Source organism: Cuculus canorus, chromosome 35 (assembly GCF_017976375.1).
Source record: "Cuculus canorus isolate bCucCan1 chromosome 35, bCucCan1.pri, whole genome shotgun sequence".
Lineage (NCBI taxonomy): Eukaryota > Metazoa > Chordata > Aves > Cuculiformes > Cuculidae > Cuculus > Cuculus canorus.
In genome coordinates, this window is record NC_071435.1 from 1,264,432 (window position 1) to 1,277,719 (window position 13,288).

The 13,288-nt window shown below is 58.6% G+C and overlaps 1 protein-coding gene across 1 annotated transcript in view; it reads left to right on the forward strand.

Moving 5' to 3' along the window:
* The first annotated feature begins 3,757 nt into the window (after positions 1–3,757).
* Positions 3,758–13,288, forward strand: part of PPP2R1A (protein phosphatase 2 scaffold subunit Aalpha) — a 41,036-nt gene continuing 31,505 nt past the window's right edge. The window contains exons 1-4 of the mRNA XM_054052684.1: positions 3,758–3,920; positions 7,724–7,814; positions 9,637–9,737; positions 11,440–11,672. Of these exons, the coding sequence (XP_053908659.1) occupies positions 3,843–3,920; positions 7,724–7,814; positions 9,637–9,737; positions 11,440–11,672 (503 nt within the window). The 5' untranslated portion in view covers positions 3,758–3,842. The remainder of the gene's footprint in view (positions 3,921–7,723; positions 7,815–9,636; positions 9,738–11,439; positions 11,673–13,288) is intronic.

The window sequence follows — 13,288 nt, forward strand, 5'->3', positions numbered from 1 at the left end:
CAGCGCCCCAGAGCCCCCCAAAACGCCTCACAGCGCCCCATAGACCCCAATAATCCCCCATAGAGGATACAGATGATTGGAATAGGGACCCCCCCATATCCCATCCCTATGGATTTTGGGGGGACCCCCATGGATTTGGGGGGACCCCGGGGGGGGACACCCCAATATCCACCCCCACAGCGCCCCAGAGCCCCCCAAAACCCCTCATAGCGCCCCATAGACCCCAATGATCCCCCATAGGGGATACAGATGATTGGAATAGGGACCCCCCCATATCCCATCCCTATGGATTTTGGGGGGTCCCCATGGATTTGGGGGGACCCTGGAGGGGGACACCCCAATATACACCCCCTCATAGCGCCTCAGAGCCCCCCCAAACCCCTCATAGCGCCCCATAGACCCCAATGATCCCCCATAGGGGATACAAATGATTGGAATAGGGACCCCCCCCATATCCCATCCCTATGGATTTTGGGGGGATCCCATGGATTTGGGGGGACCCTGGAGGGGGGTACCCCAATATCCACCCCCCCATAGCGCCCCAGAGCCCCCCAAAACCCGTCATAGCGCCCCATAGACCCCTATGATCCCCCATAGGGAATACAGATGATTGGAATAGGGACCCCCCCATATCCCATCCCTATGGATTTTGGGGGGTCCCCATGGATTTGGGGGGAACCCCATGGATTTGGGGGTTCCCTGGAGCGGGACACCCCAATATCCACCCCCCCATAGTGCCCCAGAGCCCCCCAAAACCCCTCATAGCGCCCCATAGACCCCAATGATCCCCCATAGGGGATACAGATGATTGGAATAGGGACCCCCCCATATCCCATCCCTATGGATTTTGGGGGGTCCCCATGGATTTGGGGGTTCCCTGAAGGGGGGTACCCCAATATCCACCCCCCATAGCGCCCCAGAGCCCCCCAAAACCCCTCATAGCGCCCCATAGACCCCAATGATCCCCCATAGGGAATACAGATGATTGGAATAGGGACCCCCCCATATCCCATCCCTATGGATTTTGGGGGGTCCCCCATGGATTTGGGGGGGTCTTTGGGCTTTGGGGGGGGCCCAGGGCTTTGGGGGGTCCCAGTTTGTCCCAGTATAACCCAGTTCATCCCAGTATGACTCACGCGGTCCCAGTATCTCCCAGTTTATCCCAGTTAATCCCAGTTTATCCCACTTGGTCCCAAATCCCCCTCCCAAAGACCGGGAATTGGGGTCCCCCCCAATGGATTTGGGGGTCCCAGTTGGTCCCAGTATAACCCAGTTCATCCCAGTATGGCTCACACGGTCCCAGTATCTCCCAGTTTATCCCAGTTAATCCCAGTTTATCCCACTTGGTGCCAAAACCTCCATCCAGAAACCGGGAATTGGGGTCCCCCCCATATCCCCCCCCAATGGATTTGGGGGTCCCAGTTTGTCCCAGTATAACCCAGTTCATCCCAGTATGACTCACGCGGTCCCAGTATCACCCAGTTTATCCCAGTTTATCCCAGTTCCTTCCTGGATTTGGGGTTCCCCCCTCCCTCCTCCGGGTTTGGGGGTGTCCGGGGGTTCCCCCCCCCCCCTGCCCAGTGCCTTCCAGTTCATCCCAGTGCCTCCCAGTTCATCCCAGTTTGGGGCACTCTTTTGCCCCCAATAAAGGCCGTTGGCTCTCAGCCTCTCTGGTTTGGGGGGGGGGGGAAACCAGTATAAACCAGTTTGGACCAGTTTGGGACTGGGAGGGGCCCAGTTTGGTTCCTGTGTATCCCAGTATGGCCCAGTTTGGACTGGGAATGGGACAAGGGGCTCCCAGTATAAACCAGTTTGGGGCTGTGCATCCCAGTATGGCCCAGTTTGGACTGGGAATGGGACAAGGGGCTCCCAGTATGACCCAGTTTGGGGCTGTGCATCCCAGTATGGCCCAGTTTGGACTGGGAATGGGTCAAGGGGCTCCCAGTATGACCCAGTTTGGTTCCTGTGCATCCCAGTATGGCCCAGTTCGGACTGGGAATGGGATAAAGGGGCTCCCAGTATGACCCAGTTTGGGGCTGTGCATCCCAGTATGGCCCAGTTTGGACTGGGAATGGAACAAGGGGCTCCCAGTATGACCCAGTTTGGGGCTGTGCATCCCAGTATGGCCCAGTTTGGACTGGGAATGGGACAAGGGGCTCCCAGTATGAACCAGTTTGGGGCTGTGCATCCCAGTATGGCCCAGTTTGGACTGGGAATGGGACAAGGGGCTCCCAGTATAAACCAGTTTGGGGCTGTGCATCCCAGTATGGCCCAGTTTGGACTGGGAATGGGTCAAGGGGCTCCCAGTATGACCCAGTTTGGTTCCTGTGCATCCCAGTATGGCCCAGTTTGGACTGGGAATGGGTCAAGGGGCTCCCAGTATGACCCAGTTTGGTTCCTGTGCATCCCAGTATGGCCCAGTTTGGACTGGGAATGGGGCAAGGGGCTCCCAGTATGACCCAGTTTGGGGCTGTGCATCCCAGTATGGCCCAGTTTGGACTGGGAATGGGACAAGGGGCTCCCAGTATGACCCAGTTTGGTTCCTGTGCATCCCAGTATGGCCCAGTTTGGACTGGGAATGGGTCAAGTGGTTCCCAGTATGACCCAGTTTGGGGCTGTGCATCCCAGTATGGCCCAGTTTGGACTGGGAATGGGGCAAGAGGCTCCCAGTATGACCCAGTTTGGTTCCTGTGCATCCCAGTATGGCCCAGTTTGGACTGGGAATGGGACAAGGGGCTCCCAGTATGACCCAGTTTGGTTCCTGTGCATCCCAGTATGGCCCAGTTTGGGCTGGGAATGGGTTAAGGGGCTCCCAGTATGACCCAGTTTGGGGCTGTGTATCCCAGTATGGCCCAGTTTGGACTGGGAATGGGACAAGGGGCTCCCAGTATGGCCCAGTTTGGTTCCTGTGCATCCCAGTATGGCCCAGTTTGGACTGGGAATGGGAAAAGGGGCTCCCAGTATGACCCAGTTTGGGGCTGTGCATCCCAGTATGGCCCAGTTTGGACTGGGAATGGGTCAAGGGGCTCCCAGTATGACCCAGTTTGGGGCTGTGCATCCCAGTATGGCCCAGTTTGGGCTGGGAATGGGACAAGGGGCTCCCAGTATGACCCAGTTTGGGGCTGTGCATCCCAGTATGGCCCAGTTTGGGCTGGGAATGGGACAAGGGGCTCCCAGTATGACCCAGTTTGGGGCTGTGCATCCCAGTATGGCCCAGTTTGGGTTGGGAATGGTTCAAGGGGCTCCCAGTATGAACAAGATTAGGTTGGGAATGGGTCAAGGGGCTCCCAGTATGACCCAGTTTGGCCCCGGTGGGGTCCCAGTTCATCCCAGTCGCTCCCAGTTCCCCCAGTATGACCCAGTTTGGCCCCAGGGGGGTCCCAGTTCATCCCAGTATGACCCAGCCGCTCCCAGTTCATCCCAGTATGACCTATTTTGACCCTGGGAATGGGTCAAAGGTCTCCCAGTTTGCCCCCAGGGGGGTCCCAGTCGCTCCCAGTTCCCCCAGTATGACCCAGTTTGGCCCCCCGGGCTCCCAGTCCCCCCTCCCCCCTCCCCGTTGCCGGGCAACGCCGCCCCCGCCCCTCCCGCGCTGTCGCTCACAGTGGGAAAAGGGGCGTGGCTTGTGCGCCGCAAGGGGGCGTGGCCCTCCGGGAGGGGGGGGGCGCGGACCAATGAGAGCGCGAGGGAGGCGGTTGCTAGGCAGATTTCGCCCAATGAGCGCCCGGGAAGCCCCTGCAGGAAGGGGCGGGCGACCCCGTGCGGGGCCCTCAGAACCCGGAGAAGCGGCGGAAGAAGAGGAGGAGGAGGAAGAGGAGGAGGAGGCGGCGGCGGCGGCGAAGATGGCGGCGGCGGACGGGGACGATTCGCTTTACCCCATCGCTGTTCTTATCGACGAGCTCCGCAACGAGGACGTGCAGGTAAACGGCGAACGCCATCTTTATCCCCCCCCCCCTCCTTCGGTTCGGCCGCCATCGCTGGCGCTGAGGCGCGCCCCCCCCCCATCATGGCGGCCAATGTGTGGGGGTGAGGGGGGGGTGAAAGGCGCGCTCTGATTGGCCCCCGGGGCTCATTTATTGGGTCACGTGGGCTGGCGGCTCGGAGCTCCGCCCCCTCCTGCAGCGCCTATGGGGGTGTGGCCACGCCCACCGGCTATTGGATCAATCAGCGCAAAAGGGGCGTGGTCAAAGGAAGCCACGCCCCTATGTGGTGTATGAGTGGGGTCGCCCCTTTTATTACCTCATAGGGGGCGATCAACGCAGAGGGGGCGTGGCTTCCATTAGACCACGCCCCTTCAATAGCGCTTATGGGCGATGTGGCCACGCCCACCACCTGGTGGGGACCGCTTAGAGCAGGGGGCGTGGTCCCAGTTCATCCCAGTTTGACCCAGTTTGACCCTGGGAATGGGTCAAAGTGCTCCCGGTTTGGCCCAGTTTGGCCCCAAGGGTGTCCCAGTTCCTCCCAGTTCATCCCAGTATGACCCAGCAGGAGTCCCAGTTCATCCCAGTTCATCCCAGTATGACCCAGTTTGACTGTGGAAATGGGCCAAAGTGGTCCCGGTTTGGCCCAGTTTGGCCCCAAGGGTGTCCCAGTTCGTCCCAGTATGACCCAGTTCCTCCCAGTATGACCCAGTTCATCCCAGTATGACCCAGTTTGTCCCAGTATGACCCAGTTTGACACTGGGAATGGGTCAGAGTGCTCCCAGTTTGTCCCCAAAGGAGTCCCAGTACCTCCCAGTTCATCCCAGTATGCTCCATCAGGAGTCCCAGTTCACCCCAGTTCGCCCCAGTTCATCCCAGTTTGACCCAGCAGGAGTCCCAGTTCATCCCAGTTTGACCCAGTTTGACTCTGGGAATGGGTCAAAGTGCTCCCGGTTTGGCCCAGTTTGGCCCCAAGGGTGTCCCAGTTCATCCCAGTTCATCCCAGTTTGACCCTGGGAATGGGTTGAAATGTACTGGGAACTGGGAGGAACTGGGAAGTGCTTCAGGTTGAACTGGGAGGGACTGGGGGGAACTGGGAGGAACTGGGAAGTGCTTTAGGTTGAACTGGGAGGGTTTGCGTTCCTCCCAGTGCCTCCCAGTTTGTTCCCAGTTTGCTCCCAGTCTGTCCCAGTTTGTTCCAGTCTATCCCAGTTCATTTCCAGTGCCTCCCACTTCGTTTCCAGTCTGTCCCAGTTGATCCCAGTTGCTGCCATTTGGTTCCCAGTCTGTCCCAGTTGCTCCCAGTCGCTCCCAGTTGCTTCCCAGTGCCTCCCAGTTGGTTCCCAGTCCCTCCCAGTCGGTTCCCAATCACTCCCAGTCCGTCCCAGTTGGTTCCCAGTCGCTCCCAGTCTGTCCCAGTCCCTCCCAGTCCATCCGAGTTGGTTCCCAGTCCCTCCCAGTCCCTCCCAGTTGGTTCCCAGTCCCTCCCAGCCCCTCCCAGTTGGCTCCCACTCCCTCCCAGTCACTCCCAGTCCCTCCCAGTTGGTTCCCAGTCCCTCCCAGTTGGTTCCCACTCCCTCCCAGTCCCTCCCAGTTGGTTCCCACTCCCTCCCAGTCCCTCCCAGTTGGTTCCCAGTCCCTCCCAGTCTGTCCCAGTTGGTTCCCAGTCCTTCCCAGTCCCTCCCAGTCCCTCTGAGTTGGCTCCCAGTCCCTCCCAGTCCGTCCCAGTTGGTTCCCAGTCCGTCCCAGTTGGTTCCCAGTGCCTCCCAGTCCCTCCCAGTCGGTTCCCAGTCCCTCCCAGTCCCTCCCAGTCGCTCCCAGTCGCTCCCAGTCCGTCCCAGTCCCTCCCAGTCTGTCCCACTTGGCTCCCATTCCCTCCCAGTCCGTCCCAGTGGCTCCCAGTCCGTCCCAGTTGGCTCCCAGTCCCTCCCAGTCCGTCCGAGTTGGTTCCCAGTCCCTCCCAGTCCCTCCCAGTTGGTTCCCAGTCACTCCCAGTCTGTCCCAGTTGGTTCCCAGTCGCTCCCAGTCCATCCCAGTTGGTTCCCAGTCCCTCCCAGTCCGTCCCAGTTGGCTCCCAGTCCGTCCCAGTTGGCTCCCAGTCCTTCCCAGTCCCTCCCAGTCCCTCTGAGTTGGCTCCCAGTCCCTCCCAGTCCGTCCCAGTTGGTTCCCAGTCTGTCGCAGTTGGTTCCCAGTCGCTCCCAGTCCGTCCCAGTTGGTTCCCAGTCCCTCCCAGTCGGTTCCCAGTCCCTCCCAGTCGCTCCCAGTCCCTCCCAGTCCGTCCCAGTTGGTTCCCAGTCACTCCCAGTCTGTCCCAGTTGGTTCCCAGTCGCTCCCAGTCCATCCCAGTTGGTTCCCAGTCCCTCCCAGTCACTCCCAGTCCGTCCCAGTTGGTTCCCAGTCACTCCCAGTCTGTCCCAGTTGGTTCCCAGTCGCTCCCAGTCGCTCCCAGTCCATCCCAGTTGGTTCCCACTCCCTCCCAGTCCGTCCCAGTTGGTTCCCAGTCCGTCCCAGTTGGTTCCCAGTCACTCCCAGTCCATCCCAGTTGGTTCCCAGTCCATCCCAGTTGGTTCCCAGTCCATCCCAGTTGGTTCCCAGTCCATCCCAGTTGGCTCCCATTCTCTCCCAGTCCGTCCCAGTCCCTCCCAATCCATCCCAGTTGGCTCCCAGTCCCTCCCAGTTGGTTCCCAGTCCCTCCCAGTGCCTCCCAGTCCCTCCCAGTCACTCCCAGTCCATCCCAGTTGGTTCCCAGTCCATCCCAGTTGGTTCCCAGTCCATCCCAGTTGGCTCCCATTCTCTCCCAGTCCGTCCCAGTCCCTCCCAATCCATCCCAGTTGGCTCCCAGTCCCTCCCAGTTGGTTCCCAGTCACTCCCAGTCCGTCCCAGTGGCTCCCAGTCTGTCCCAGTTGGTTCCCAGTCGCTCCCAGTCCATCCCAGTTGGTTCCCAGTCACTCCCAGTCCCTCCCAGTCGGTTCCCAGTCCCTCCCAGTCGCTCCCAGTCCCTCCCAGTCCGTCCCAGTTGGTTCCCAGTCACTCCCAGTCTGTCCCAGTTGGTTCCCAGTGCCTCCCAGTCCCTCCCAGTCGGTTCCCAGTCCCTCCCAGTCGGTTCCCAGTCCCTCCCAGTTGCTCCCAGTCCCTCCCAGTTGGTTCCCAGTCCCTCCCAGTCTGTCCCAGTCGCTGCCAGTCACTCCCAGTCCCTCCCAGTTGGCTCCCAGTCCCTCCCAGTCCGTCCCAGTTGGCTCCCAGTCCCTCCCAGTTGGTTCCCAGTCCCTCCCAGTCTGTCCCACTTGGCTCCCATTCCCTCCCAGTCCGTCCCAGTGGCTCCCAGTCCGTCCCAGTTGGCTCCCAGTCCCTCCCAGTCCGTCCGAGTTGGTTCCCAGTCGCTCCCAGTCCGTCCCAGTTGCTCCCAGTCCCTCCCAGTCCATCCCAGTTGGTTCCCACTCCCTCCCAGTCCGTCCCAGTTGGTTCCCAGTCACTCCCAGTCCGTCCCAGTTGGTTCCCAGTCCGTCCCAGTTGGTTCCCAGTCCCTCCCAGTTGGCTCCCATTCTCTCCCAGTCCGTCCCAGTCACTCCCAATCCATCCCAGTTGGCTCCCAGTCCGTCCCAGTCGGTTCCCAGTCCCTCCCAGTCCGTCCCAGTGGCTCCCAGTCTGTCCCAGTTGGTTCCCAGTCCGTCCCAGTTGGTTCCCAGTCCGTCCCAGTTGGTTCCCAGTCCGTCCCAGTGGCTCCCAGTCCGTCCCAGTCCGTCCCAGTCACTCCCAGTCCGTCCCAGTCCGTCCCAGTCACTCCCAGTTTGCTGTCCCGGCAGCTGCGTCTCAACAGCATTAAGAAGCTGTCGACCATCGCTTTGGCGTTGGGAGTGGAGAGGACTCGCAGTGAGCTGCTGCCCTTCCTCACCGGTGAGGGACCCTCGGGAGGTCTTCTTCTGGTGGTGGGATGAGGTCTGGAGGGGGTGGGATGGGGTCTTCTGGTGGTCAGAGGAGGTCTTCTGGTGGTGGGATGGGGTTTGGAGGTGGTGGGAAGAGGTTTGGAGGTGGTGAATGAGGTTTGGAGGTGGTGGATGAGGTCTGGAGGTGGTGGGACAGGTTTGGAGGTGGTGGGATGAGGTCTTCTGGTGATCAGAGGAGCTTTGGAGGTGGTGGGAAGAGGTTTGGAGGTGGTGGGAAGAGGTTTGGAGGTGGTGGGAAGAGGTTTGGGGGTGGTTGATGGGGTTTGGAGGTGGTGGGAGGAGGTTTGGAGGTGGTGGGAAGAGGTTTGGAGGTGGTGGGAAGAGGTTTGGAGGTGGTTGATGGGGTTTGGAGGTGGTGGGATGAGGTTTGGAGGTGGTGGGAAGAGGTTTGGAGGTGGTTGATGGGGTTTGGAGGTGGTGGGATGAGGTCTTCTGGTGGTCAGAGGAGGTTTGGAGGTGGTTGATGGGGTTTGGAAGTGGTGGGATGAGGTCTTCTGGTGGTCAGAGGAGGTTTGGAGGTGGTGGGATGGGGTTTGGAGGTGGTGGGAAGAGGTCTGGAGATGGTTGGTGAGGTTTGGAGGTGGTGGGAAGAGGTCTGGAGGTGGTTGGTGGGGTTTGGAGGTGGTGGGAAGAGGTTTGGAGGTGGTGGATGAGGTCTGGAGGTGGTGGGAAGAGGTTTGGAGGTGGTGGGAGGAGGTCTGGAGGTGGTGGGAAGAGGTTTGGAGGTGGTGGGAGGAGGTCTGGAGGTGGTGGGAGGAGGTCTGGAGGTGGTGGGAAGAGGTCTGGAGGTGGTGGGAAGAGGTTTGGAGGTGGTGGGATGAGGTTTGGAGGTGGTTGATGGGGTTTGGAGGTGGTGGGATGAGGTCTTCTGGTGGTCAGAGGAGGTTTGGAGGTGGTGGGATGAGGTCTGGAGGTGGTGGGATGGGGTTTGGAGGTGGTGGGAAGAGGTCTGGAGGTGGTGGGAGGAGGTCTGGAGGTGGTGGATGGGGTCTGGAGGTGGTGGGATGAGGTTTGGGGGTGGTGGGAAGAGGTCTGGAGGTGGTGGGAAGAGGTTTGGAGGTGGTTGGTGGGGTTTGGAGGTGGTGGGAAGAGGTTTGGAGGTGGTGGGAAGAGGTCTGGAGGTGGTTGATGGGGTCTGGAGGTGGTGGGAGGAGGTTTGGAGGTGGTGGATGGGGTTTGGAGGTGGTGGGAGGAGGTGTTCTGGTGGTGGGAGGAGGTTTGGAGGTGGTGGGAAGAGGTTTGGAGGTGGTGGGATGAGGTCTTCTGGTGCTGGGAAGAGGTTTGGAGGTGGTGGGAAGAGGTTTGGAGGTGGTGGGAAGAGGTTTGGAGGTGGTGGGAAGAGGTTTGGAGGTGGTGGGAAGAGGTTTGGAGGTGGTGGGAAGAGGTTTGGAGGTGGTGGGAAGAGGTTTGGAGGTGGTGGGAGGGGGTTTGGAGGTGGTGGGAGGAGGTTTGGAGGTGGTGGGAGGAGGTCTTCTGGTGGTGGGAAGAGGTCTTCTGGTGGTGGGATGAGGTTTGGAGGTGGTGGGACAGGTTTGGAGGTGGTGAATGAGGTCTTCTGGGGGTGGGATGAGGTCTGGAGGTGGTGGGATGAGGTTTGGAGATGGTTGATGGGGTTTGGAGGTGGTGGGATGAGGTCTTCTGGTGGTGGGACGCGGTTTGGAGATGTTCGATGGGATTTGGAGATGATGGGATGGACGTTCTCCTGGTGGGCCACCATCTGGACGTCACTTTGAGCGCAGAAGGTGACCGCAATGTCTTCTCCTCTGTCCCAGACACCATCTACGATGAGGATGAGGTCCTCCTGGCGTTGGCCGAGCAGCTCGGAACCTTCACCGCCCTCGTCGGAGGCCCCGAGTTTGTCCACTGTCTCCTGGTATGGAGTTCCACCACCATCCGTGGGCACCTCAGGTCCTTCCGGACCATTCCGTGGGCGTTCGGAGCTCCGCGGTGGGGCGGGGGAGGGGCGGGAGGACATGGAGGATCTCCAGGAGGACATTGAGGTCCTTCAGGAGGACTTTGAGGTTCTTCAGGAGGACTTTGAGGTCCTTCAGGAGGACTTTGAGGTCCTTCAGGGGGACTTTGAGGTTCTTCAGAGCACTTTGAGGTTCTTCAGGAGGACTTTGAGGTTCTTCAGGAGGACTTTGAGGTTCTTCAGAGGACTTTGAGGTTCTTCAGAGGACATTGAGGTCCTTCAGAGGAGGATATTGAGGTGGTTGAGTGGACGTTGAGGTCCTTCAGGAGCACTTTGAGGTCCTTCAGGAGCACTTTGAGGTTCTTCAGAGGCCATTGAGGTCCTTCAGAGGAGCATATTGAGGTGGTTGAGTGGACGTTGAGGTTCTTCAGACGCACTTTGAGGTCCTTCAGGAGTACTTTAAGGTTCTTTAGGTGCACTTTGAGGTCCTTCAGGAGTACTTTGAGGTTCTTCAGAGCACTTTGAGGTTCTTCAGAGCACTTTGAGGTCCTTCAGGAGCACTTTGAGGTCCTTCAGGAGCACTTTAAGGTTCTTTAGGTGGACTTTGAGGTTCTTCAGAGCACTTTAAGGTTCTTTAGGTGGACTTTGAGGTCCTTCAGGAGCACTTTGAGGTCCTTCAGGAGCACTTAAAGGTTCTTTAGGTGCACTTTGAGGTCCTTCAGGAGTACTTTGAGGTTCTTCAGAGCACTTTGAGGTTCTTCAGAGCACTTTGAGGTCCTTCAGGAGCACTTTGAGGTCCTTCAGGAGCACTTTGAGGTCCTTCAGGAGCACTTTGAGGTTCTTCAGAACACTTTGAGGTCCTTCAGGAGCACTTTGAGGTCCTTCAGAGCACTTTGATGTCCTTCAGGAGCACTTTGAGGTCCTTTAGGAGCACTTTGAGGTTCTTTAGGAGCACTTTAAGGTCCTTCAGGACCACTTTTAGGTCCTTCAGGTGCACTTTGAGGTCCTTCAGGAGCACTTTGAGGTTCTTTAGGAGCACTTTAAGGTCCTTCAGGAGCACTTTAAGGTCCTTCAGGACCACTTTTAGGTCCTTCAGGTGCACTTTGAGGTCCTTCAGAGCACTTTGAGGTCCTTCAGGACCACTTTAAGGTTCCTTCAGGAGCACTTTGAGGTCCTTCAGGACCACTTTGAGGTCCTTCAGGAGCACTTTAAGGTCCTTCAGGACCACTTTTAGGTCCTTCAGGTGCACTTTGAGGTCCTTCAGGAGCACTTTGAGGTCCTTCAGGAGCACTTTGAGGTCCTTCAGAGCACTTTGAGGTCCTTCAGAGCACTTTGAGGTCCTTCAGGAGCACTTTGAGGTTCTTTAGATCGACTTTGAGGTTCTTGAGAGGACATTGAGGTTCTTTAGGTGAACTTTGAGGTTCTTTATGTGGACTTTGAGGTCCTTCAGGAGGACTTTGAGGTTCTTCAGAGGACATTGTAGTTCTTTATGTGGACTTTGAGGTTCTTATAAGCACTTTGAGGTCCTTCAGGAGCACTTTGGAGCTCTCTGAGCATCCGTTGACCATCTCTTGGTGACCCTTCTGATCTTCTCCTTCTCCCCCTTCCCTTCCCTTCCGTGTCCCCTTTTTCCCCCCCCCCCCTTTTTCCGGTATTTTCTCAGCCCCCTTTGGAAAGTTTGGCCACGGTGGAGGAGACGGTGGTGAGAGACAAAGCGGTGGAATCCCTTCGAGCCGTTTCTCACGAACATTCTCCACCGGATCTCGAAGGTCACTTTGTCCCTTTGGTCAAACGTTTGGCCGGAGGCGATTGGTTCACCTCTCGCACCTCCGCCTGCGGCCTCTTCAGCGTCTGCTACCCCCGCGTCTCCAGCCCCGTCAAGGCCGAACTCCGACAGTGAGTCTTCTCCTGGAAGGCCACCGCCACCCTCCAAACCCCTTTCTCCCATACCTTTGGTTCCTCCTCGCTGGGGTGAGGGTTGAGGTGGGGACATCTCCTGCTCTTCACGGAGGGGTTTTGGGCTCTGCAGGGCTTCAGGAAAGGGTTGGGGTGGTGCAATGGGAGGTTCTGGAGATGGTGCTGTGGCCCTCAACCCATCCTGGTGGCCCTCAACCCATCCCTGGTGGCCCTCAACCCATCCCTGGTGGCCTTCAAGAGATCTTTATGGCCCTCAACCCATCCCTGGTGGCCCTCAACCCATCCCTGGTGGCCCTCAACCCATCCCTGGTGGTCTGCAAGACATCTTTATGGCCCTCAACCCAACCTTTGTGGCCCTCAACCCACCCTTTATGGCCTTCAACCCATCCCTGGTGGCCCTCAACCGATCCCTGGTGACCTCCAAGACATCTTTGTGGCCCTCAACCCATCCCTGGTGGCTCTCAACCCATCTCTGGTGGCCTTGAAGACACCTTTGTGGCCCTCAACCCAACCTTTGTGGCCCTCAACCCATCCCTGGTGGCCTTCAAGACATCTTTGTGGCCCTCAACCCATCCCTGGTGGCCCTCAACCCATCCCTGGTGGCCCTCAACCCAACCTTAGTGGCCCTCAATCCATCCTTGGTGGTCTTCAAGACATCTCTATGGCCCTCAATCCACCCTTTATGGCCCTCAACCCACCCCTGGTGGCCCTCAACCCATCCTTTGTGGCCCTCAACCCACCCTTTATGGCCCTCAACCCACCCCTGGTGGCCCTCAATCCATCCCTGGTGGCCTTCAAGACATCTTTGTGGCCTTCAACCCACCCTTTATGGCCCTCAACGCATCCCTGGTGGCCTTCAAGACATCTTTATGGCCCCCAACCCAACCTTTGTGGCCCTCAACCCATCCCTGGTGGCCCTCAACCCATCTCTGGTGGCCTTGAAGACACCTTTGTGGCCCTCAACCCATCCCTGGTGGCCTTCAAGAGATCTTTATGGCCCTCAATCCACCCTTTATGGCCCTCAACCCATCCCTGGTGGCCTTGAAGACATCCCTGGTGGCCCTCAACCCATCCCTGGTGGCCCTCAATCCATCCTTGGTGGCCTTCAAGACATCTTTGTGGCCCTCAACCCATCCCTGGTGGCCTTCAAGACCTCTTAGTGGCCCTCAACCCATCCCTGGTGGCCCTCAACCCATCCCTGGTGGCCCTCAATCCATCCTTGGTGGCCTTCAAGACATCTTTATGGCCCTTAACCGATCCTTTATGGCCTTCAACCCATCCCTGGTGGCCCTCAACCCATTCCTGATGTTCCTTAACCCATCCCTGATGGCCCTCAACCCATCCCTGGTGGTCTGCAAGACATCTTTGTGGCCCTCAACCCATCCCTGGTGGCCCTCAACCCATCTCTGGTGGCCTTGAAGACACCTTTGTGGCCCTCAACCCAACCTTTGTGGCCCTCAACCCATCCCTGGTGGCCTTCAAGACCTCTTAGTGGCCCTCAACCCATTCCTGGTGGCCCTCAACCCATCCCTGGTGGCCTTCAAGAGATCTTTATGGCCCTCAACCCATCCCTGGTGGCCTTCAAGAGATCTTTA